Source organism: Pan troglodytes, chromosome 5 (assembly GCF_028858775.2).
Source record: "Pan troglodytes isolate AG18354 chromosome 5, NHGRI_mPanTro3-v2.0_pri, whole genome shotgun sequence".
NCBI lineage: Eukaryota > Metazoa > Chordata > Mammalia > Primates > Hominidae > Pan > Pan troglodytes.
The window spans coordinates 45,754,645-45,776,158 of NC_072403.2; the positions used below are offsets into that span (position 1 = coordinate 45,754,645).

Consider the following 21,514-nt stretch of genomic DNA (forward strand, 5'->3'; position numbering starts at 1 on the left):
CCTGAGCTGGAGTGCAGAGGGTTGGGAGACAGGCAGCCCCTTTCTACCTGCTGGCCCTCAGATGCAGAGTCTGTACGCGTTTGATGAGGAGGAGACGGAGATGAGGAACCAAGTCGTGGAAGACCTGAAGACAGCCCTCCGGACACAGCCTATGAGGTAATTCAGTTTCCCCCTCTTGCTTCCTGCTGAGTCCCTTCACAGTTGGTCTCCTTGCCTTCCCGAAGCCCTGTGCAGTGCTCTGCTCCCATGCCGGTCCTCTTGGCCAACTCCGCCTCACCTGACTTCACTTCCCAGCCCCTACTCCTCTCCTGGGAGGCTGCCAGGGCTTGGGAGGAGGGGAGAGAAACCTGGGAAAGTGGGATAAACCTCAGGTCCTGAGGAGCTCTCTAAAGAGGAATCGAGGGCAAGTGCTTTTTTAAAATTTATTGATTTATTTTTGGTAAGGGGATAGAATAGGAGGGTGACCAAATGGACAAGGTACAAAAGAAAGAGCCTTGTGAGGATGAGGGGGCAGGGTGAGTGCCCCATCCAGGAAAAGAGGGACGCACGGGTAGAGAAGTACTCCAACCACTAGGGGGCGGTCTGGTGTCTCTGGATGGGATTTGCCATCTAGAATGGGAGCAACGCAGGCATGGAAAAGGGGGTAGAAGTCCTGGAGCCATAGGAGGACCCCTTTCCCTTCCCAGGCCACAACGTGTGGGGCCCAAAGTGGGGCTCCTTGTGTCTGGATCTGCCCCGTGGTGTGCTGGAACTGGCTAGTAACAGCTGGCGAATGCCGAGTGTCAAATTTTCAGCAATTTTGTAAGCTGGTTGTTAAACGTAGCTATGATTAAAATTTCAATTGTATAAATTTAAGATTCAGTAAGTTATATCAAAACAAAGGTAATAAATACTTGAAACTCTTCATTCCCAAATTACCTAATTATTTTTCTACATTTTACTATAAGGTATACTTTTGAGTTTACATGCATTGTATGTGCATGGAAACACTATGTAATATGCATCTCTTCCCAACTCTGCATTCAATGACATCATATCTGTAGCTTGAAATTGGCTATGCTGGGAGCATTTACACCATGGAAATGAGCAAACAATCAGGAGCCACCCTCCATCCTTCCCCTGGCGAAAAGCTAGCCATCCATTGCGTGGGGATGTGTATGTTGTCTGAGCTGAGCTCTCTCCCCAGGAGACTAGAAACAGCCTCAAGAAGAATGGGAGCATCCTAATTGTCTCTTGTCATTCTGGTAGTGGTGGGGCTCTGGAATGGGAAGGGGATAGAGGAAAGGATGAGGTAGTCAGGAAATAAAGGGGTTGAGGGGAAGTTGCCAGGTTTGTCTCCTATCCCAATTTATTGTAATTTCCCTTAATAATATTCTGCTAACAAAAGTTACATATTGTCATTGTGGAAATTTTATGGAATGCAGACAAGCATAAAATAGAAAAAAGTAAAAAATAGCTATTGTTAACAACTTAGTTTCAGAGCACATTCTTTTATTTTCTAGGCGTATTTGTACAATAACATAAACACAAATACGCTTGGGATAAGTAATGTTATTTATAATAATTTTCTTAGATCATTAATTATTTTACTAAATCAAGGGTACCTGTGTGTGTGGGCGTGCCATGGACATCCGGCGCCCAGGTGAAACTTATGGACTGCTTCTCAGAAATGATGTTTTAAATAATAGATAAAAAGATAGGAATAACAAATCAATGAAAATACAGCTACAAATAATAAAAATGAGATAGCAATGAATTCTGCTTCTTTACACCTTAAATAGCAAGAGCTAGCTGCGAGTCTGATAACCATCATAATTTTGAAGTACTGAGAAGTGTAAATGGTATTTTGAGATACCTGGTACAACTGTAATTTGGTATGAAAATAGCTGTGATTTCTTGGGGTGACAAAGTCACAGATTATGCTAATACTACTGTCATTTATTGCTGACATTCATCATTGAGGAAAATACTAAATTTTAATTTAGAAGTTACCAAAAATAAAAATGTAATTTTCTTTTCCCACCCAAGTCCTTGGATCTGTGAATGCTATCTATAGATTCTTCAGCAGAACACAGACTCCAAATTAAGAACCCCTGAACTAAATGGGTTTTAATGTTTTTTTGCTAACATTCAAGATAGATAACTCTGCTATTTTCTTTGGGATCCCTTGAAATGTAGCTTCCCTAGGCTTAACTCCATGACTTGATGATTCTGATGGCTTTCCTATCTGGAAGCCCTCTTTGTTATCCGACTGTAATTCTCTTAATCTCCATCCTCACTGGAGAGGAGTGTTCAGGTTTAACAGCTCTGATAATTATCATGATCATGTGAAGAGGACTTCACATTCATACCATTTTAGCTATGCAACTGACAATGATATGCAAATATAGAGTATTTAAAATGCAAATAAGACACAAGTCTTTTGTGAAGATGATAGGATTTCACTGCTTTAGATAAACTACGAATAAACCAAGTGGCTACTGTAGGTGGGACAAGGTTCATGGTGGTACACAGGTAAGCGGGTAACTATTTGCAAAGTGTACACAGAATCATATGCAAATATATGTTTGTTAATGGCTCTGATTTGTAGGTTTGTGACCCGCTTCATTGAGCTGGAGGGCTTGACCTGTCTGCTAAATTTCCTCCGGAGCATGGACCACGCCACCTGTGAGAGCCGCATCCACACCTCACTCATCGGCTGCATCAAAGCATTGATGAACAACTCCCAGGGGCGGGCACATGTGCTGGCACAGCCTGAGGCCATTAGTACCATAGCCCAGAGCCTACGCACAGAGAACAGCAAGACCAAGGTGGCTGTGCTGGAGATCCTGGGTGCTGTGTGCCTCGTGCCTGGTGGCCACAAGAAGGTGCTGCAGGCCATGCTGCACTACCAGGTGTATGCAGCAGAGCGAACCCGCTTCCAGGTGAGGGGCCTGGCTGGAGGTGGGATGCCAGCTGGGTGGGGCAGAGGATGTCACATGTGAGTGAGAGCCTGAAGATTCTTTGCAGCAGAAACTGGGGGAAAAGGAAAGTAATGTGGTCTGCATGCCTGCTCCTGGAAGGTAACAGGTGAAGAGTACTGGGACCTGGAAGGCTTGCATAAAAACACATGCAGGGCCTTAAGAGTTATGAGTTTGGCTGGGAAATGGACTTGTCCTCCTTATTAGTCAGTGGGTTCCTGGAAGCTGGAATATTGGCCTGCATTATTTTTGTGGCTCTGCATCTCCAACCTCAACACCTGGCTCATGATAGGGGCTCAGTCAAGAATTACTGAATTGAGTGCAATTGCTGAGATTGAGATTTTAGGTGCTATACTTGGGCCAGTACCTAATGTGGGACACTGGGACCATCCCTGGGAGCTTCAGCCATGCTATTCTCTTTTCTTTCCCTGACCTGCCCAGAGAAGTATCAATGAGATGAACAGTAAATATGAAGTGTCTTAGCACAGTGCCTGGCACAGAGTAAGTCCATAGAGACGTGAACTGATGTTACAAACCCCATGGTTTATTGCCAAAAACTGGGTCCTGACTCTTTGCAGAAGACGGAAAAGGGATAAAAGCAGTGTCCATACCATAAAGGAGCTAGGCAGGGAATACATATGAGCTGTAAACAGCTGGAGCACGATGATAAAGCAGCACTGAAGCACTGCTCAACCATGTAGACCAAGCCCCAAAGGCTGAGTGGAGAGGAAGTGAGGCAGCACTGCCACTGAGGTGAGAGGCAAGGGAATTTTCCAGGCAGAGGTGAGGTTTGGGGCAGCCCAGAGTAAATTGGACAGACCTGATTGGGTGGAGAGAGCAGATGGGGCATTCTAGGTAGTGGAGGCGACAGGAGTAAAGGTGCAAAGGCCACACCTGTTGGGAACTCAGCCCTCTCCTCCTGCTCTGTCCTGCATTTCCACCTAGACCCTGCTGAATGAGCTAGACCGAAGTCTGGGCCGGTACCGGGATGAAGTGAATCTGAAAACAGCCATCATGTCCTTCATCAATGCTGTCCTCAATGCTGGAGCTGGAGAGGTGGGGTGCCTTCTCCTTGCCCTTGCTGTTCCCTGACTTTCTGGACCTGGGGTAGAGTGTGTGAGTGTGTTGCTTCCCCAATAATTGTTTTTGCTATTAAACCTGGGAGGGCTCCTGGGGAGTTGCCTACATAGGTAGCATCATGCACGGTGGACAGACCCAGAGCTGAGCTGGCTGATGATGGCTCAGGGTGGCAGAGAATCATTGGTGGGAGGAGGGCGAGTTTGGGCCCTTGTTTATGGAGAGCTGTTTCTGGACTGTTTTCTCGTTGGCTGGTCATGTTCTTCTAGTGCCGTCTGTTAGGTGTGCCTTCTGGTTTCCCTTCCTTTGGGGTCAGAATGGGATTCTTGAAGTATAAAAATAGCAACAGGCTGGGCATGGTGGCTCATGCCTGTAATCCCAGCACTTTGAGAGGCCTAGGTGGGTGGATTACCTGAGGTCAGGAGTTTGAGACCAGTCTGGTCAACAGGGTGAAACCCTGTCTCCACTAAAAAAATATAAAAATTAGCCAAGTGTGGTGGTGGGCACCTGTAATCCCAGCTACTTGGGAGGCTGAGGCAGGAGAATCACTTGAACCTGGGAGGCGGAGGTTGCAGTGAGCCAAGATTGCACCATCATTGCACTCTAGCCTAGGGGACAAGAGCAAAACTCCATCTCAAAGAAACAAAAAAAAAAAGCAACAATAGAAGAACTTGAAGAGCAGGTGAACGTTCCAAATTCTAAGGCTATCAGATGCCCTGGTCAAGGTTAACTTGAAGGACAGAGGGAGCAAAGGGAGCAATTTAATGATCTTTACTTTCCCCTCTTTTCCGCCAGCATACTTTTTTTTTTTTTTTTTTTTTTGAAAAAAACAATTTATCTTTATGCCCTGGGTTAGGAAAGGCCGGTTGGGGGAATAATCTGCCCCTAAGATGCTAACATCACCTTTGTTGGTACCACCTTTTCATGGCTGGCATGTGCTCTGATTAGCTGGTAACCACACCTCATCAGGTAATTATAACAAGTGTCATCCCTGTAGATTAGTTATGCTATGACCATTTCACAAATGGGGAAACTAAAAGTTTTCCCAAGGTCACAAAACCAGATCCAAGATCTGTCTGATTCCAAAGCTTGTGCTCCATGTCACTCTACAACACTGCTCTTTGGTGCTGAAGGCTAGAACTGGCAAGGGGCTTGAAGGAAGTGGGGCAGGAGACCTAAAAGAAGCTGGGCAGTGGGTTTGCTTTAAACTAAGAAATAAGGTCTCCATTCTTTCTTGGAACTCTGGGATTGGAAGCAGCTCCAGGTGAGTTAGGTGTGGGAGATGTGTTGGGTCTGTGGCTAGGGTGGTGATTAGGGCTCCACTGGGGATGTTGTGGAAACTGAGATCTGCCAATGAGTCTGGCCCTCCCTTGGTGACCCCCAGGATAATCTGGAGTTCCGCCTACATCTACGGTATGAATTCCTGATGCTAGGGATACAGCCTGTGATTGACAAGCTCCGGCAACATGAAAATGCCATCCTGGACAAGTAAGTTCCAAGCACCCGTCTCCATTGCAAACCTGTGGGGACAGTGCCTCAGATGGGGATAGTTGGGACCTTTGTGAAGGCTGCCCTTCCCTCTGGAGACCAGCTGCCATTCCCAGCGCAGATTCAGAATCAGCTCTGTGGGGGGAAGGGGTGCCCTTGCCTGTCCTCTTTGCTGACCTGCTTGTCTCATCTCTGATGTTATAGACAGGTGAACCCAGTAGCCCTCAACCATTGCAGTACTGCCCCCTGGGGGGCATGTGGAAATATATGAGGGTATTCTTTGGTTTTCAAACTGGTTGATGGTGGGCAATACTGGTATTGGTTGTTGGGGGCCAGGAATGCTAAATGTCCCGCAGTACCTTCCTGCTCAACAAAGAAATGTCCCACCCAAAATGCTTGCTATAATGCCCTTGTTGATCCAAGGGCACAATTATGTTCCCATGTGATACCAGTGAGGCCCCTCTGGTTCTCTCCCATTAGTTTAGGCTATTTTATTACACTAGGTTTTAAGGGACAGAGGATGGATCCTTTTGAGGTGGAACAAGTGGATGTGTGCATGAGGATAGAAAATGGGGGAGAGATTAGTTTTGAGGGTTGACTTGGAGACCCTATGAAAGTACTGGGGAAAATAGACCAGGGCTGATGTCCTCAACTGAGAGACATTGGGCGACGCCTGCAGACATTACATTCTTGGTTGTCACACTAGGGGGTGCTGCTGGCATCTAGTGGGTAGAGGCTGGGGATGCTGCTAAACATCCTCACAGATCAGCCTCCCACAACCAAAGATAAGCGAGCCCAAAATGTCAGTAGTGCCGAAGTATAGAAGCCCATTCTAAGGTGAAGGGACCCTGGATTGGCCTCCCTGAAGGAAGGTCATGGGATCTTATAAAGGGCAGACAATGGGTGTCCTAAAAACAGCAGCTTCTTTCCCATTTTGCCTTCATCTTGCTTGAATGAAGCTTTCAGATTTAGCCAGTGGGGGGCTCGAAGGGGCTGTAACCCTCAACCAAGGGTGTGTCCTGGCTGTAATGTCTACTCTCTCTGTCTCCCCATTCTGTCTAGACATTTAGACTTCTTCGAGATGGTGCGGAATGAGGATGACCTGGAGCTAGCCAGGAGGTTTGACATGGTGAGGAGCCAGCAGGGTGGAGCGACTGCAATGGGGTAGTAGGGTTCTTGGTGGCCCCACAGCCACTTTTCTAGACCCTGTGTTGTGGCAGGGCTGGTGTGGGCTGGTTCCCTGGTGGGCACCCCCATGGCCAGGTCCTGTGATCAGTCATAGTTCTCCATAGAAACACAACCAATAGGATACATATATAGAGATAGACAGATGAGAGGGCATTTATTAGGCGAATTGGCTCATGCAACTATGGAGACTGAGAAGTCCCATGACAGGTCGGAGTTATTGCATGGAGAAACAGGGAAGCCAGTAGCATGGTTCAGTCCAAGGCCAAGGGCCTGAGAACATAAGGGGCCACTGGAGCAAGTTCTGGAATCCAAAAGCTGGAGAGCCTGCTGTTCTGATGTCCAAGGGCAGGAAAAGAAGGATGTCCTGGCTCCAAAAGAGGGAGACAGAAAATTCACCTTTCCTTGGCCTTTTTGTTCTCTCCAGACCCTAAGCTGATTGGATGGTGAGGAGCCCACAGGGTGGAGTGATCGTAGTATGGTAGTAGGGTTCTAGGTGGCCCCACAGCCATTTCTCCAGGCCCTGTGCTGTGGTGGAGCTGGTGTGGGATCTTCCTTACCCAGTCCTCTGATTCAAATGCCAGTCTCTTTGGGAAACACCCTCACAGACATACCCAGAAAGAATTCTTTACCAGCTATCTGAGTATCCCTTGATCCAGTCAAGTTGACACCTAAAACGAACCATCACATCTCACTTCCAGAGCCTTGGTAGTATGCTGGCTGTGGAAGCCTCCCCCGGGAAGGCATCGGCCTAGGAGGAGACTGAAACCCCCAAAGGAAAGGGAGCAAGTTATTGCATGTGATTAGTCTCAAATACCTTTCCTGGGCTGACTTTCCCCTGCCTTCCAGCAACTTCCTGAGTCCCCTCTCCCCATCCCTAACCAGATCATGCTTAGCAAACTAAATTGTATTTTCATTTTAACCTCGGCAACCCTGAAAGCACACAACTCTGCTTTATTGTGTTATAAAATCCCCATCCAAATAGAAAGCTACTTTTGGGTGGTGCTTTACAGTCACTGAGTGCATCCATTATATTTTCACAAAAGCCCTGGATTTATAGATACAGAAACAGAGGTTAGAGGGGATAAGCAGCTTGCCTGTCATCACACAACTAAAGCGTAGATCTGGGGTTTGAACCCAGGTGGTGGACCTGCGCCACATTCCACCTGCTACTTTGAATCCTCTATGCCCCTGCTCCCTTCCCTGAGTTTGGATCAGTAGCTCTCAAGCAGGGATGATTTTGCTCTCCTCTCCCCCTGGGGACATTTGCAATGTCTGGGGACATTTTGACTTGTGTGAGGGGGTGCCACTGGCATCTGCTAAGGAGAGGCTGGGGTGCTGATACACAACCTACAAAGCACAGGGCAGCCCCCACAATGAGTAATTATCTGACCCAAGATGCCAATAGTGCTGAGACTGAGAAACTCTAGTTTATAAAACTGACTATCTCCCTCTTCCTTTTGTCTTTCTCTTTTTAAGCCTGGGCCAGAGGCAGGGGAAGAAAACCTTTCCTATGAGACAGGGCATAGTGGATGGAAGCAGGGTCTTCTCTCTCCTGCTGACTTCCTCTGCTGCCTACCCACTGATCACTGTGCCCTCTTCTCTCCCAGGTCCACATCGACACCAAGAGTGCTTCCCAGATGTTTGAGTTGATCCACAAGAAGCTGAAGTACACGGAGGCCTACCCCTGCCTGCTCTCTGTGCTGCACCACTGCCTGCAGATGCCCTGTAAGTACCCTGCACTTGCTGCTTCCCTCGACTGGCCTGAACCTTGACTTGGGGCAGGTTTAGACAAGACTTTGGGACCTCCCTGGTTTGGGGAGTCTGACCATGTCTCCCTGTGCACTTGCTTTTGGGAGGGCAGGCCCCATGACGGAGGCCCCTGCTTTTCCTTCCCTCCTTGGGGTCAGGTCTTCACTGTCATCTGGGGAAGGAGCTGGGGACTTGGCCCTGAGCAACTCCAACATCCTAGTCCAAAAACGGTAGCTTGATCATTGCAAAATTAAATAGCTCAGCTTTCAGCTCATGACGGGGGAGAGATCAGTCATGCTGGGGAGTTCCAAAAAGTTTTGTGCTTGGGGGAGTAGCACAGATGTGGAATGAACATGGTTGTTTTTTTCCTTAAGGTTTTATCAACTCCTTCATCTAGTCCTTGTTGGCTTCCACTCTTGCACTCTTGCCCCTGCTTCTGCCTACAAATACCAAATGTCAGCATCTATGGGAGCAGATGGCTAAGTTCTTAAGATCCAGGTGTGCACAGTGATTGAATAAATTGTACATAATTGCTAATAGCCACTCCAGAATGCAATTTGAAATGAGCTTTAACTGTACCCCTTGGTACTTAAGCTCTTCACAAAAGAGAATATTTTGAAAACCAGTGTGGCCCACCATAATGGTTGATGTTGGCGGTGTCAGCAATCATAGTGACAGTGATGACAACTGTGACTTATTCTGTGCCAACTCTGGGCCAGGCGTGATGTGAGGTCCTTTAGCACATCGTCTCTGAACCTTAGAATGACCTAAGGAATACACATTATTATGTCCATTTGAATAGTGAGTGAACCTGAGGCTCAGCGAGATATTTACGTATAGAAAGAATTTTGGTTTCTGCGGGGTCAAGGGTTGAGATAAAACATGTTCTGCCTCTTTGAGCTAGTGACCTGGCTTTACACGATTTTGCTGGGTGAAAAGTAGATGGTAAATGATACAACTTTGCAATGCATGTGTCAGTAGACTTGTGGACAGGATAGATGCAGTGACCTGAATTAAGAAGCTATCAGTTCTCCAAAGCTCATTGCAGCAGGTCTTCATGAAGGGCATAGAAATCTCTGGGAAACCTGACTTCTTGTGCTCCCAGGGATTCCTGTGTTTCCTGTTCCATGGGCAATGGGAATGGGTTCTTCTACTCTGCCCCAAAATGGGGCTTTGCAGACTCGATATTCTACCTTGTAGGCATTGTGGTTTGCTTTGATGTCAGGATTGAACTTGTTGGCTTTTTATGATGGTCAATAAAGTGCTAGGGATCAAGGACCCAGGAAAGAGAGTTTGTGGTTATTACATAAAAAGGAAGTCCATGTCCAGCCAGATGACTATCATTAGAGGGGATGAGAGTGAGACTCTATGAGATCACACACAACACACTATGCCTTTACCTTCATAGTTCAAGGTCACTTCCACAAGAAATTTTCTCGAGTTCCATTAAGCACTTCTCTAACCCATTTTGACTCTCAGTGCACACCTGCAATCAGTTTCCCTTCATCTTTCTCTGTAGAGTAATAATGTGGATAATCCTAAAATCTTTTTTAAAAAAAACTTCCCTGGAGACTTCATTATTCAGCATGTAATATTTTGGAGCAGGTGGTTTTTATAGATAATGTAAAAAGCAATCTGCACTTCCTGGGCATAGTATGCCCAGGGTCCAAACAAGGAAGAAAGGCAGCCAGAAAGTATTTCAGGGAGTAGAGAAATATGTTGGGGAGGTGGTTGACACATCCGTAGAAGTCTAGTTGCCGATAATCAAGAGATGACTGAATCAGTGAGTTGCCATTATCAGCAATGGCATTGCCTCTTCTTCTAGACTGGGAGCTTACCATGGGTGGAGAAGGGCATGCCTCACCAGCCAGACCCCAGGCAGCAACTCTAGGGTGGGGCCCAAGGGGGACTTCAGGACTCAGGAAAGATATGATACCTGTCATCCCTCAGACAAACGGAACGGTGGCTACTTCCAGCAGTGGCAGCTCCTGGACCGCATCCTCCAGCAGATTGTCCTCCAGGATGAGCGGGGTGTGGACCCTGACCTGGCTCCCTTGGAGAACTTCAATGTCAAGAACATCGTCAACATGTGAGCAGTGGCCAGACTTTGCCCTGTCTTCCTCCACCTTCCTCATCACTCTCCCACTCTGGTCTCACCAGCGAAACCTCAGCTCCCTTTCGCAACCCAGTCATCCCGAAATGAGTCTTGGGCAGCATGGTCCAACAGAACTCTCTAAGCTAATGAAAAAAGTGCATTTCTCTACTGTTCAACATGGCAGCCAAATGTGGCTATGGAGTACTTGACACACGGCTAGTATGACCAAGGAACTGAATCTTAAAGGTTGTTTCATTTAAATTTAAATAGCCACATGACACATGGCTAGTGATTACTCTCTTGGACAGCCAGCACAGGTGTATTGGGCATGTTCTCAACTCTCCACGATCCACTGCATGGCTTGGATAGATGGGGAATTTAAACACATTAACGTAGAACAAGGGTCAGCAAACTATGGGTGCATGGGCTGACTCCAGTCCTCCAGCTTATTGTGTATGGCCCATGAACTAATAATTTTTACATTTCAAACAACACACACACACAAGTATAAGTGACAGAGACTATGCATGGTATGTAAAACCTAAAATATTTACTCTGGCCCTTTATAGAAAGTTTGCTGACCACTGACATAGAGCCTGACCATTTGATCATGAGGTTGCTGGATAAGGTTATCAGAGCCTAAGGCCTTCCGGTTTACCATATTTTATTGATCTTGGATAGAGAAACACAGAGAAACATTTAAATCTACATCAATTAATAATAAGGCCTTACATTAACATACTAATTTTTAATTTTAAGCTTTTACTTAACTTTCAGTATGAGTTTGAGCCACTTGCCCTTAAGGAGATAAATTGGCTGTCAATGATTCATTATGTTGCATTCCAAAGCCAAGTACACAATTATTTTCCAGCTATTCTTGCTACTGTTTTCATTTGCATAGTCAGATATTGATGTAGTTAAAATCCTAATTGGTATGTTGGACAAGTGCAACTGGGAAAGTGATCAAAAGGCGACTTTAGTTTTATTTCCTACCAATTCATTACACTATTTAGTAGGCAATCTTTTCCACTGCCAGAGGATAAAAACTCCTGAGGTCCAATGAAGTTTTTACCCCTTCTTGGGTAACAGGAGTCCTAAGATCACTTTCAAGTGCAACATAGTCTGAAATCTACAACTAGGAGGACTAAAATCATGACATTCTAGACATGATTTAGCCTTAAATCTTTCTCCTCCACCAGCTGGGGCCAGGAAACTGGAATGGGAAGGGTGTGTGTGTGTGTGTGCGCATGTGTGTGTGTATGTACATATGTGTGCACATATGTCTGTGTGTGATATTTGCCTTCTTTTCTCTGTTCTATTTACCCTGTAACCCCTTCTATCTCCCACCCCTCCTTTCTACAAACCAGTCCGACCCTCTGAAGAGGCAGCCTGGGGACAGGAAGGAAAAAGGGAAAAGGTCTTACTTGATAAGATAATTTAGTAAACAGGCTCCCTGCTCTCTCGCCTTTTTGGCATATGGGTAAAGACGTCAGTGTGTTCCTGGAATCTTCAGAAGTTCCTTGCTGGGTGCCTCTCACTACAAAACCCAGCTCGCTGGCCATGCAAGATTTTTGTTCCAGCTGGCTGGCTGCTTCCAGCTCTTCCATCTGTCCCTGGTTCCCTGGCAGTCCACTGCCTGTAGACTTATGGTGTGGATGTTCCCACTTTTCGCTCAGGTGGAAACAGCTCCCCTTGCACAGGACTGTGAAAACTGCACCCCAGTTCCTCCACGAGGCTTATATCTGACCCATGGGCAACCCTCATGCCATCTCTTGTGCCAACGAACTCTAGGAGTGCTGGCAGGGCCCCACACAGCAGTGTTCTTCTTTTGCTCCCAGGGCTTTGCTTGGTTCCAAGTAGGGCCCCAGTCTACCCTACCTCCCTCCCAACTTCAGGGAACATGAGTCAAAACTCTTGGGGAAGGCCCGAAGAAACCCCTTCCTTGGATGGTGGTGAAGGAGGTAGCATCTTGGGGATAACAGCAGTGGCCCTCTTCAAAGAAATGTCTTCATGAAATACTCTCCCTCTCCATACTCTGTTCTCTATGTCCTTGATGTGGCTGAAGAGGCCAAAAGTCATGGGTCTAACTCTTCCACATTCTCAGATTTATAAAGGAAAGGATTCTTGGGATCTCGCTTTGGGATTTCACCTCTGTTAGGCCTTGGTGTCAAGGTAAAAGCTAAATTTGAACACAGTTTCAAGAGCTTGACATGAACAAGGCTGTCCTCTGTGTCACTCTGAACACATTCAGTCTGTATTGCTGGTGTGGGTGATGTCTCTTGCTCTTACACATTGGTCTTTGGAAACCTGGACCATGGTAGGGCCAATATTTTGATCTCTTTTAAAGGTAAAACCTATTTTACAAGGAGGTGCAAGTCATGATATAATTCTTGGGAGCCTGAGGTTCAGTCCTAGTTCTACCATTAATTAGCTCTTGCCCTATCCCCATTCTCTGAGCCTCAGTGGCTCCGGCTGTATCACAAAGGGGCCGGGTTATAGGGTATCTAAAGGTCTTTTCTCTCACGGTCTCCACAGACACATAATGTGAACGGGGCAGGGGACCTGGAGAGACACTTGGGAAGTCTAAATCCTAGCCCCCTTGATGTGGCTGGACAGATTGGAGACCAGGGTCCCCACCTGGAGGGTAGAAAGATGATGTCTCCTGGGAAGCTGTGAATCAATGGTCAACAATCACATTGCCCCTTCCCTCTATGCCCTGCCAGGCTCATCAATGAGAATGAAGTGAAACAGTGGCGAGACCAGGCAGAGAAGTTCCGGAAAGGTGAGGGGCTCTGCTTAAGCCTGCTGTCCACTCCACATGCCCTTCCCCTGCCCAGCCCATAACTCCATGTCCTTCCAGGCAGGGAGTCACATTACTCACATTCTCTCCTTCTGTTTCCTCTCCCGTCCCACCCCCATTCCAGAACACATGGAGCTTGTGAGCCGTCTGGAGAGGAAGGAGCGGGAATGCGAGACAAAGACATTGGAGAAGGAAGAGATGATGCGGACGCTGAACAAAATGAAGGACAAGCTGGCCCGGGAGTCCCAGGAGCTGCGCCAGGCTCGGGGACAAGTGGCAGAGCTGGTAGCCCAGCTCAGTGAACTCTCAGTACGCAAGCATCTCCCCCTTTACATAGTTGAGCCAAGACCCTGGGCTTCAGGACAGGGTGGGCAGAGCAGGTGTCGGAGAGGCCAAGGACCCCAGCATGAGGGAGAAGAGAGATGGAGACCTTGGGCCAGGATAGAAGAGACCCTTGAGGCTGTACAGGTGGCATCTTTGTGTTAGAAAAATAATGTCCCTTCCTCTGGGTGACACTGTCCCAGGAAGCACACCTTGGACAGCAGAGTGCAGCTGGAATTGGATCCACTTCCCTCTCTCAGCTGGAGATCTTGTGCAGTCAGTAACCTACACAACTGCATAGATCAGTCCTGCTGTTGCATTGTGATGGCTATGACTCTGATTGTCCAGTGTCCGTGTGCGTGACGTGTGTGTGTCTGTGGTGGTGGTGTGTATGTGTTTGCGTGTGTTAGATGTTTGGATGCAGAGAGAGAAAATGGGGCCAAATGTGTGCAGAAGATAAGGGTAGGATTTGGGGTCTAGTATAGAAAGAAACTAGAAGGAGAGGAATCATGGTGGGAGACCTGAATGGCATCGGTGCTGATGGCTTTGTCCTTGCAATTTTTCTGTTTCCTCACAGACAGGCCCTGTATCTTCCCCACCACCCCCTGGGGGCCCACTCACCTTGTCTTCCTCAATGACAACCAATGACCTGCCTCCACCCCCTCCTCCTCTGCCCTTTGCCTGTTGTCCCCCTCCCCCACCACCACCCCTTCCTCCCAGGGGACCCCCGACTCCCCCAGGTGCCCCACCTTGCCTCGGCATGGGCCTGCCCCTCCCTCAGGACCCCTACCCCAGCAGTGACGTCCCACTCAGGAAAAAGCGTGTCCCCCAGCCTTCTCACCCACTGAAGTCCTTCAACTGGGTGAAGCTGAATGAGGTGAGCATCTGGGAAGGGGCTGGTGGGCCCATTCTTCTACAGCAGGGCAGTCAGCCTCAGGGACCACCCGCCCCTTGTTTACAGATCTCCACTCTGGGTCCTTTCTTTGGTGGGGGGTAAGGGCAGTCATGTGGATGTACAAAGTGGGTTTGCTGTGCCAGGCAGCTCACGGTCAGAACACCTACCCTGGGAGAGATGCTTGACATTGGGCAATGCCGACGTTGACAAAGTCATCTACAAATGGAATTTGTGTTTGCCCAGGGTTAAGGGAGTCACAGCCAAGACAAACACTGGGTAGAATTCAAGGACAGGGTCCAGTTGAAGGAAAGGATGGAAAAATAAGCAAAGAGCTTGGGCCAGCATCTAGGTTTTGGTAAAGATCAGGACAATGTATACAAAGGACTAAAGAGTTTGATGGCAAAACATAGCTATTTTGGCATCTTCCTGGGGGAAGCTGCACACACTGGCCTCATGTCTGGACCAGCAGTGAGAGATCCTCATGAGTATTATCCACTAATAATCACCAATCCCAGAACCACAGGTGGGGCTTGATTCCTCTATGGGACTCCCATGAGCATAGAGTAGAGACGCCCTTGGTTGCATTAGACCTCTAGCAATCGAAGGCCAGTTCCAGCCTGGACCAAGGCCTGCCTCTGGTTCTGCACAATGGCAAGTCCTATTAGGAGGACTAGGAGCTTTGTCCTTGAAGTAAAGACCCGCATGGTAACTGGTTTCAGTTAGGTTGGCTCACTGGGATTTGAAGCTGGGATGAATGGATTCCACACTGACCTTTATCCCATGGGCCTGTTGGACTGGCTCTTGGGGAACTCATAACTGTACCATGTGTTTGAGCTTCAGTGAGCTCAAATGCAGAGTCAAGTGGGAAGAGATGCGAGATTGCTAAGTAGGTGGTCAGCTATCTGCTAGGGGTCTTCTGCTAATGGTAGACCAGCTAGCCTGTCAATCTGAAGTCTGCTTTTGTAAAGCTTTGTGCTGTGGGCTATGATGGATAGTAATAAAATGACATTGTCCTCTCAGAGCTTAGGATCTGCCACATTAGGAAGCATGTTCAAAGAAACCCCCAGAGAGCCTGAGATGAGTTAAGGGTGAGGTTCTAACCAAACCAGGTGTAGCTTTAGCGGTACAACCTCTGTAAATCACTCAACTTGTCTGTAAGTCAGTTTGCTCATGTGTGAGATGATCTCAAAAATTCCCTCTGCCTCTGGCTTTATAATGTAGGTGGAAAGATGAAGCATGAACACAGCCCATTTGTAGTTTCCCGGGCCTCTGATAACATCTCCAATCTGAGTTACTTAAGCTTTAGAGCCACCTGTTAGCAGCATTCAAAGCAAGATTGTTGAGGTTGGTGACAGGTGCACTGCACAGTTGTGCCCTGTGGGTGCTCTGTGGCCATGAGGTGAGCCAGAAAGACAAACTGCACATGAGTAGGCCAACCGCTCTGCAGAACGTGCAGAAAGGTTCATCGTTCATGGTCAGAAAATAACATTTTGTATTGTGGTAAAAAGAGAAATAACATTCTGTCTCCTATTGTCACAATTTATAATGTAAGATTTTAAAGATGTAATAAAAAGTTATGCACATCAATAATGAAGGAAGACAGCTAAAGCAAGCAATATTTGTGCAACATTTTCATCATATGAAGCTGTGTGCTCAGGAGTTTCTCTGGGTCCAGTAATAGTAAGGTCTATACAGATTGCCCAGGGGCCCAGAGCAGGCCAGAGTTTCATTTCTAGACTGGAGAGTGTGGGTTTGTTGGAATAGACAGTGGGGGATATTTGGAGAAGTAGAGCAAGGTGAACGGTCTTTGAATAACATTTGAGAACTTATCACCCCAATGCCAAGCTTTTAATTGTGTGACGGGCAGGTTATGGAATCATTTGGACTTCAGGTTCCTGATCTGTAAGTGGGGCAATAATAATGTCCATCTCAAGAGATTGTAGCCGGGTGCGGTGGCTCACGCCTGTAATCCCAGCACTTGGGGAGGCCAAGGCGGGCAGATCACAAGGTCAGGAGTTTGAGACCAGCCTGGCCAACATGGTGAAACCCCATCTTTACTAAAAATACAAAAATTAGCAGGGTGTGGTGGCACACGCCTGTAATCCCAGCTACTCTGGAGGCTGAGGCAGGAGAATTAAACCTGGGGGGCGGAGGTTGTAATGAACCAAGATTGCACCGCTACATGCTACACTCCAACCTGGGCAACAGAGCAAGACTCCGTCTCGGAAAAAAAAGAGATTGCTGTGAGGATTAGTTGATTTCCTACATACAAAGTACTTGGAACAGTGACTGACACATAGAAAGTCTTCATATAATAAATAGATTATTATTAGTGGCCCTACCATGTATGTTTGAAGTATGTTATCTCACTTCTCACGTTAACTCGGTGAGGTAAAAAAAAATCATGGAGACTCAGTTTCCTTTTATGTGACATGGGAGAAAAATCTCATCCCTCCATCTTCCCACAGTCCCACAGGATGGCAGGGCTGGGAGCGTCAGCCAGCTAGGCCCGCCTGACCCCAAAGGCAGTGCACCACGGGGGAAACATAATGAAACATGCTTTTGAGAAAGCTTTCCCTGGCATGTGAAGGATATCTCCAGCGGGCAGAAGTCCCAGGAGTCTAGACTAGAGATGATGGGCTCTTGGCCAGAGTGGTGGGAAAATTAAATTTGAGAATTATGCAAGGTGGGCACATCAGGGCAACGCGGTGAGTGTCAACATGTAGGGAATATTAGGAACAGACTTACCGCTCTCTGGCTCCAGACCTCAGTTATACCTCCTCGAAGAGCCTCAAGTCCTTCTGGCAGATGCTGGAAGCTGGGGGTGGGCTGGGCAATGTTTGGGAAGAAGTGAGAGAGAGAGAAAGAGCCCGAGCTTAGTCAGCTGTCTCATGGGAAATTCTTCCAGTGTGAAGCAGCCAGCTCTCTCGCTGCAGCCCGTTTCTTCTCACCCCAGCCTCACCAAGAATAGAGAAGGATGGGAAGCTTTACCTCTGCAGGCTTCTCTCTTCCCTACCTCCACGTTGGTCCTAGCTGCAGAGGGAGGCCTCCCTGCAGATCAGACTCTGGCTGCACACTGCTTCAGCCAGCGCCGTCCCTGCCTTCCCTGATTCCATTCCCTTCTCATCTCTCTGCCTCCCATACCCCTTTCCAGAAGCCCGACGCCTCTCCTAGTCCCTTCCCCTATCCCACGTGTGCTTCTGTGAGCGTGCACACACACACACACATACACACACTCATACACAGTGGTTGTTTCTGCCATGAAAAGAATGCATCTGTGTTGGAGTTGGCCAGCTGCCTGTATCCCTTGCTGCTCCAAGCTTCCCAGCCGGCATTCCACAAGAGGGTCCCTGGCCTTCAGAAGGCCACAGGAATGTCCCCACCCCCTGACTCTGGCCTAGCCTCCCCTTTCCAGAGTTTAAGAAAATAACAGTGAGTGAAAGGTATGTTTCTCTCTCCAAGTCTTTCTGAGGGGGGTTGTAGGGAGGAAGAGGAGGCATTAAACAAGTTTCCCCAGCTGCGCTCTAGGTAGAGGAAGGCAGAGAGATTCTATGCTGAAGGACAGCAAAGCTCTAGATGAGGTGGGGATTCCTGAGAGGGGAGGGTTGGAACACCCTGTCAGGAGCTTGGCTGGCTGTGCTCTGGACCATCAGCAGGGTGCTACGAGACTGCCAGGGCTTTTTTTTTTTTTTTTGGCTTGACTAACAGCCAGGATCCAGACCCTAGTGCAAGGGTCCTACACAGAGATGGGGCAAGGCCTAAATGGAGAGACCTTGGAATGTAAAACCCTGGACATATCCCAGTTGTAAAGGATGGTAACACCTTCCCTGGCTCTGACCAAAGGGAAATTGTGGCAGAGTCTTGCTGGTCTCAGCAGTGTCACTACAGGTGCCAGGTCCCAAACTTTGGTATTTGTCCACTTTCTGAGAATCTGGGAAAGTGGGAGGAAGACCCTTGGGAAAGAAAACAACCATCTGAGATACATAAATACAGTCCGTGCTGCAGCTTTGAGGATCCAAAATATGTATGGCTTTAATCTTCCAATGATGGCTGCCAAGGACAGGAGTGACTCCAGGCAACCTGCCCTTTAGGGGGAGTGGGCCTGTGTGAAGTACCCTGAGTGCAGCTTCTGACTTTGCTTTTGGAAAAAGTGAAGTGCACCCCCTTTCCTACTGCCTACCCATCCCCCCAGCACCCCCCATGATTTCTAGAACATGCTTACATGTGGCTCCATGCACAAGGGAGGAAAAGGGGGTTGTCTCTGGCCTCTACCCTGGAGCAGAGTATTCAAGAGAGTTGGAGGTTGAGGGGAGCAACCGACTACCTTCTGAAGGTCTGAAATCCTGGTCATCTTAGTATGTGCAGTTGGGAGATAAGTGGGGTTAGGGAGGCATGGGGCATCTTCATGATGGAGTTGGGCCAACCATGGGATCTTCTCCCTACCCTGAATTTTAGGAGCGTGTCCCTGGCACCGTATGGAATGAGATTGATGACATGCAGGTATTTCGGATCCTGGACCTAGAGGATTTTGAAAAAATGTTTTCAGCCTACCAGAGGCACCAGGTAAGACCCTATACCCTCTGGCCTCTTGGACCATACCCTTGAATCCAAACCTCAGCTTCTCCTTTTCTTTCTGCCTGCCTGCCTTCCTTTCCTTTCCTTTCCTTCCTTCCCTTCCTCCATCTTCCCCTTCCCTTCCTTCTTTCCTTCCTTCCTCACATGTATACTGAATGATTTTATTCTTTATGAGGTGATGATTTTATTCTTGCTGAGGATGTAGGTATGAAGTAGAGGTGCACAGACCATAGGGGGAAATATGCTTGTATTATGGTTCATATTTATACACCAAGTATTGAAATGGTGTTTTGTCCATTTCTCTCTTCCATCCTGGAGCATCGGAGGTAGAGTCGCAAGGCCTGACCACTGTGGACCCTTGCTGTCTTTGGCCCAGGATTTAGGGACTAGGCTTAGAAGGCATAATAACTTCTCAAACCACTTTTCCACCACATTTTGTCTGTCAACACCTCTACGAGACCGAGCAGGGGATGTTGCCTTGCAAGGAAGGCAGAAGGTGCTGCTCCATGTCACTCAGGGGGCTGAGGCTGAGGCTGAGGCTGGGGCTGGGCCTGGGCCTGGGAAGGCCCGGGGAGGCCTTGGATATTGCTCTCAAGGCTCTATGTGCAGGTGGCTGCCAGCAGTCTGGTCTTCCAGTCACAGAGAAAGTAGGGGGTGAGTTGGTGGCAGAGCGCAGGGTGTTCCTGAGGTGGGAATCTGAAACTGTGCCGAGTACCTGTGGGGACTGCCAAAAGGGTTGCTTCTCAGACCTCGTCCTGGAATGTGATTCAGGAGATGAGTTGGGGCCCAGGAATCCGCCTGGTAACTAGCAGCTAGGGGCCTTCCCTCTAAGTCCATTTGGGGAATGACCAGCTTAGAAGCCTCAGGGAATTGCTTTATCTCTGGCCCGCCCCAGAGGGACTTCTCCCTCTTGGGGCTGAGCTACCATCTTCCTTGTTTTCTTTACTTAGCCTGGGATCTCAGTCTTGAGGGTTTCCCTGGGTGCCAATGAGTGGGTCCTGGCAATGGCTGGCTGTTGTGGCCTGGCTCCCCACTGAGCTGGAGAGGTTGCCCTAGCTCACTTTCTGCCCAGCCCTGATCTGTGGATGACTGAGGACACATGCAGCCGCTCCTAGGGCTCTGGCCAGATGATTGCTTATTTAATTTAAATGTGGGTGCCCACAGCATCAGATTCTCTACTCCTAATTCCAGGAGGCATTTTTAACCCCATGCCCATGTCAGGCTGGCAGCTAAGGCTGCTGGAGCTGAAAGGAACTCTTATGAGCACTGGCTCCTGGGAGCCAATTCTCCACCAGTGGGGTTGAGGACAGAGGAGTGTGTGGCAAGCGTACCAGGCTTGGTGATCGCAGGCCACCTCCTCATTTGAGAGTCTTTCTGCAGGACAGGACTCTGGCCCAGCCTACTCAGGCTCCAGGGCCCTGAGGTGAGGCTGGGATGGGGCCAGTCAGGAAAGAAGGTTATGGATTTTGTACAAACTGGGTCTGGGGCCTCCCAGCTTGGTGAGTTGAGAAGAGTTAAGACTGAAAGACCCCCTGTCCTGTCCCCTTCACCTCTCTGAGCCCACACAGTCCAATCACCTGCCTCCCCTCACTCAGTGGGCCGTCTAGTCTCTGGGACTGAAATCCCAGCAGCAGGACTGGAGAGACCCCGGAGGCCGTATTACCCTTGTTGCCTCTTCTCTCAGTTGGTTGTGGGGCAGGGGAGGTCCTGGGAGTCATGGTCTTCTCTGTGCCCCATGCGAGTTTTGAGTCAGTAGCTTCCACTCCATCGGCGTCAGGGAGAACAGAGGTGCGTGCTGTGCCTCTTCAGTTCCCCTTGCACATCAAAGGACAGATGAGGGGCAGTGAGCAAATTCAAGGGCACTTGCTTTTCTCTGCCTCAGTAAACACAACTTTCTGGAGCTTCCAGATTGAGTTCATTTGTGACTCCTCCTCTATTTAGAAAGGTGAACTCATCCCAGGATGGAGGAATGTCCTCCACCCTCTCTGCAGGTTTTCAGCAGAGGAAAAGGAAGAACAGGCAGCAAAGCCTGGGGTGGGAGAACTCAGGGGTTTGGTCTGCCCTAACTGGGGAGTGGTGGTCGCACTAGGCAGATGGGAGGAGCTGCCTGATCTCCGCTTCGTTTGGCTTCTCCGTGAGTGCATGTCTGCTAGAAGCAGCTCCTGTCTAGTGCCACTTATGGGTGCCTGTCTACAACCATGGGTCTCACTGGGACGAAGTGGACAGTGTAGATGCTGAGGGATCCCTGTGTCTGTCATGCTATTTCTGGGTCCCCAAATGTCTTGGCTAATGTTGTGCATGTTTAATTCTCTGTTGGCTGTGGCTGCTGCCTAGGAGCTGATAACTAATCCTTCTCAGCAGGTGAG

The 21,514-nt window shown here is 48.4% G+C and overlaps 1 protein-coding gene across 8 annotated transcripts in view; it reads left to right on the plus strand.

The window, feature by feature from the left end:
* Positions 1-21,514, plus strand: part of DAAM2 (dishevelled associated activator of morphogenesis 2) — a 114,267-nt gene that overhangs the window by 74,294 nt on the left and 18,459 nt on the right. For 5 of the 8 annotated variants that reach the window (XM_016955401.4, XM_016955402.4, XM_016955400.3 and 2 more), the window contains exons 5-16: positions 62-156; positions 2,591-2,924; positions 3,906-4,016; positions 5,422-5,525; positions 6,588-6,654; positions 8,321-8,438; positions 10,413-10,551; positions 13,281-13,339; positions 13,482-13,666; positions 14,256-14,555; positions 19,029-19,136; positions 21,483-21,509. In XM_016955401.4, coding sequence (XP_016810890.2) covers positions 62-156; positions 2,591-2,924; positions 3,906-4,016; positions 5,422-5,525; positions 6,588-6,654; positions 8,321-8,438; positions 10,413-10,551; positions 13,281-13,339; positions 13,482-13,666; positions 14,256-14,555; positions 19,029-19,136; positions 21,483-21,509 — 1,647 coding nt within the window. The remainder of the gene's footprint in view (positions 1-61; positions 157-2,590; positions 2,925-3,905; positions 4,017-5,421; positions 5,526-6,587; positions 6,655-8,320; positions 8,439-10,412; positions 10,552-13,280; positions 13,340-13,481; positions 13,667-14,255; positions 14,556-19,028; positions 19,137-21,482; positions 21,510-21,514) is intronic. The other 3 variants (XM_054685763.2, XM_054685761.1, XM_063812967.1) reach the window with 1 other exon arrangement.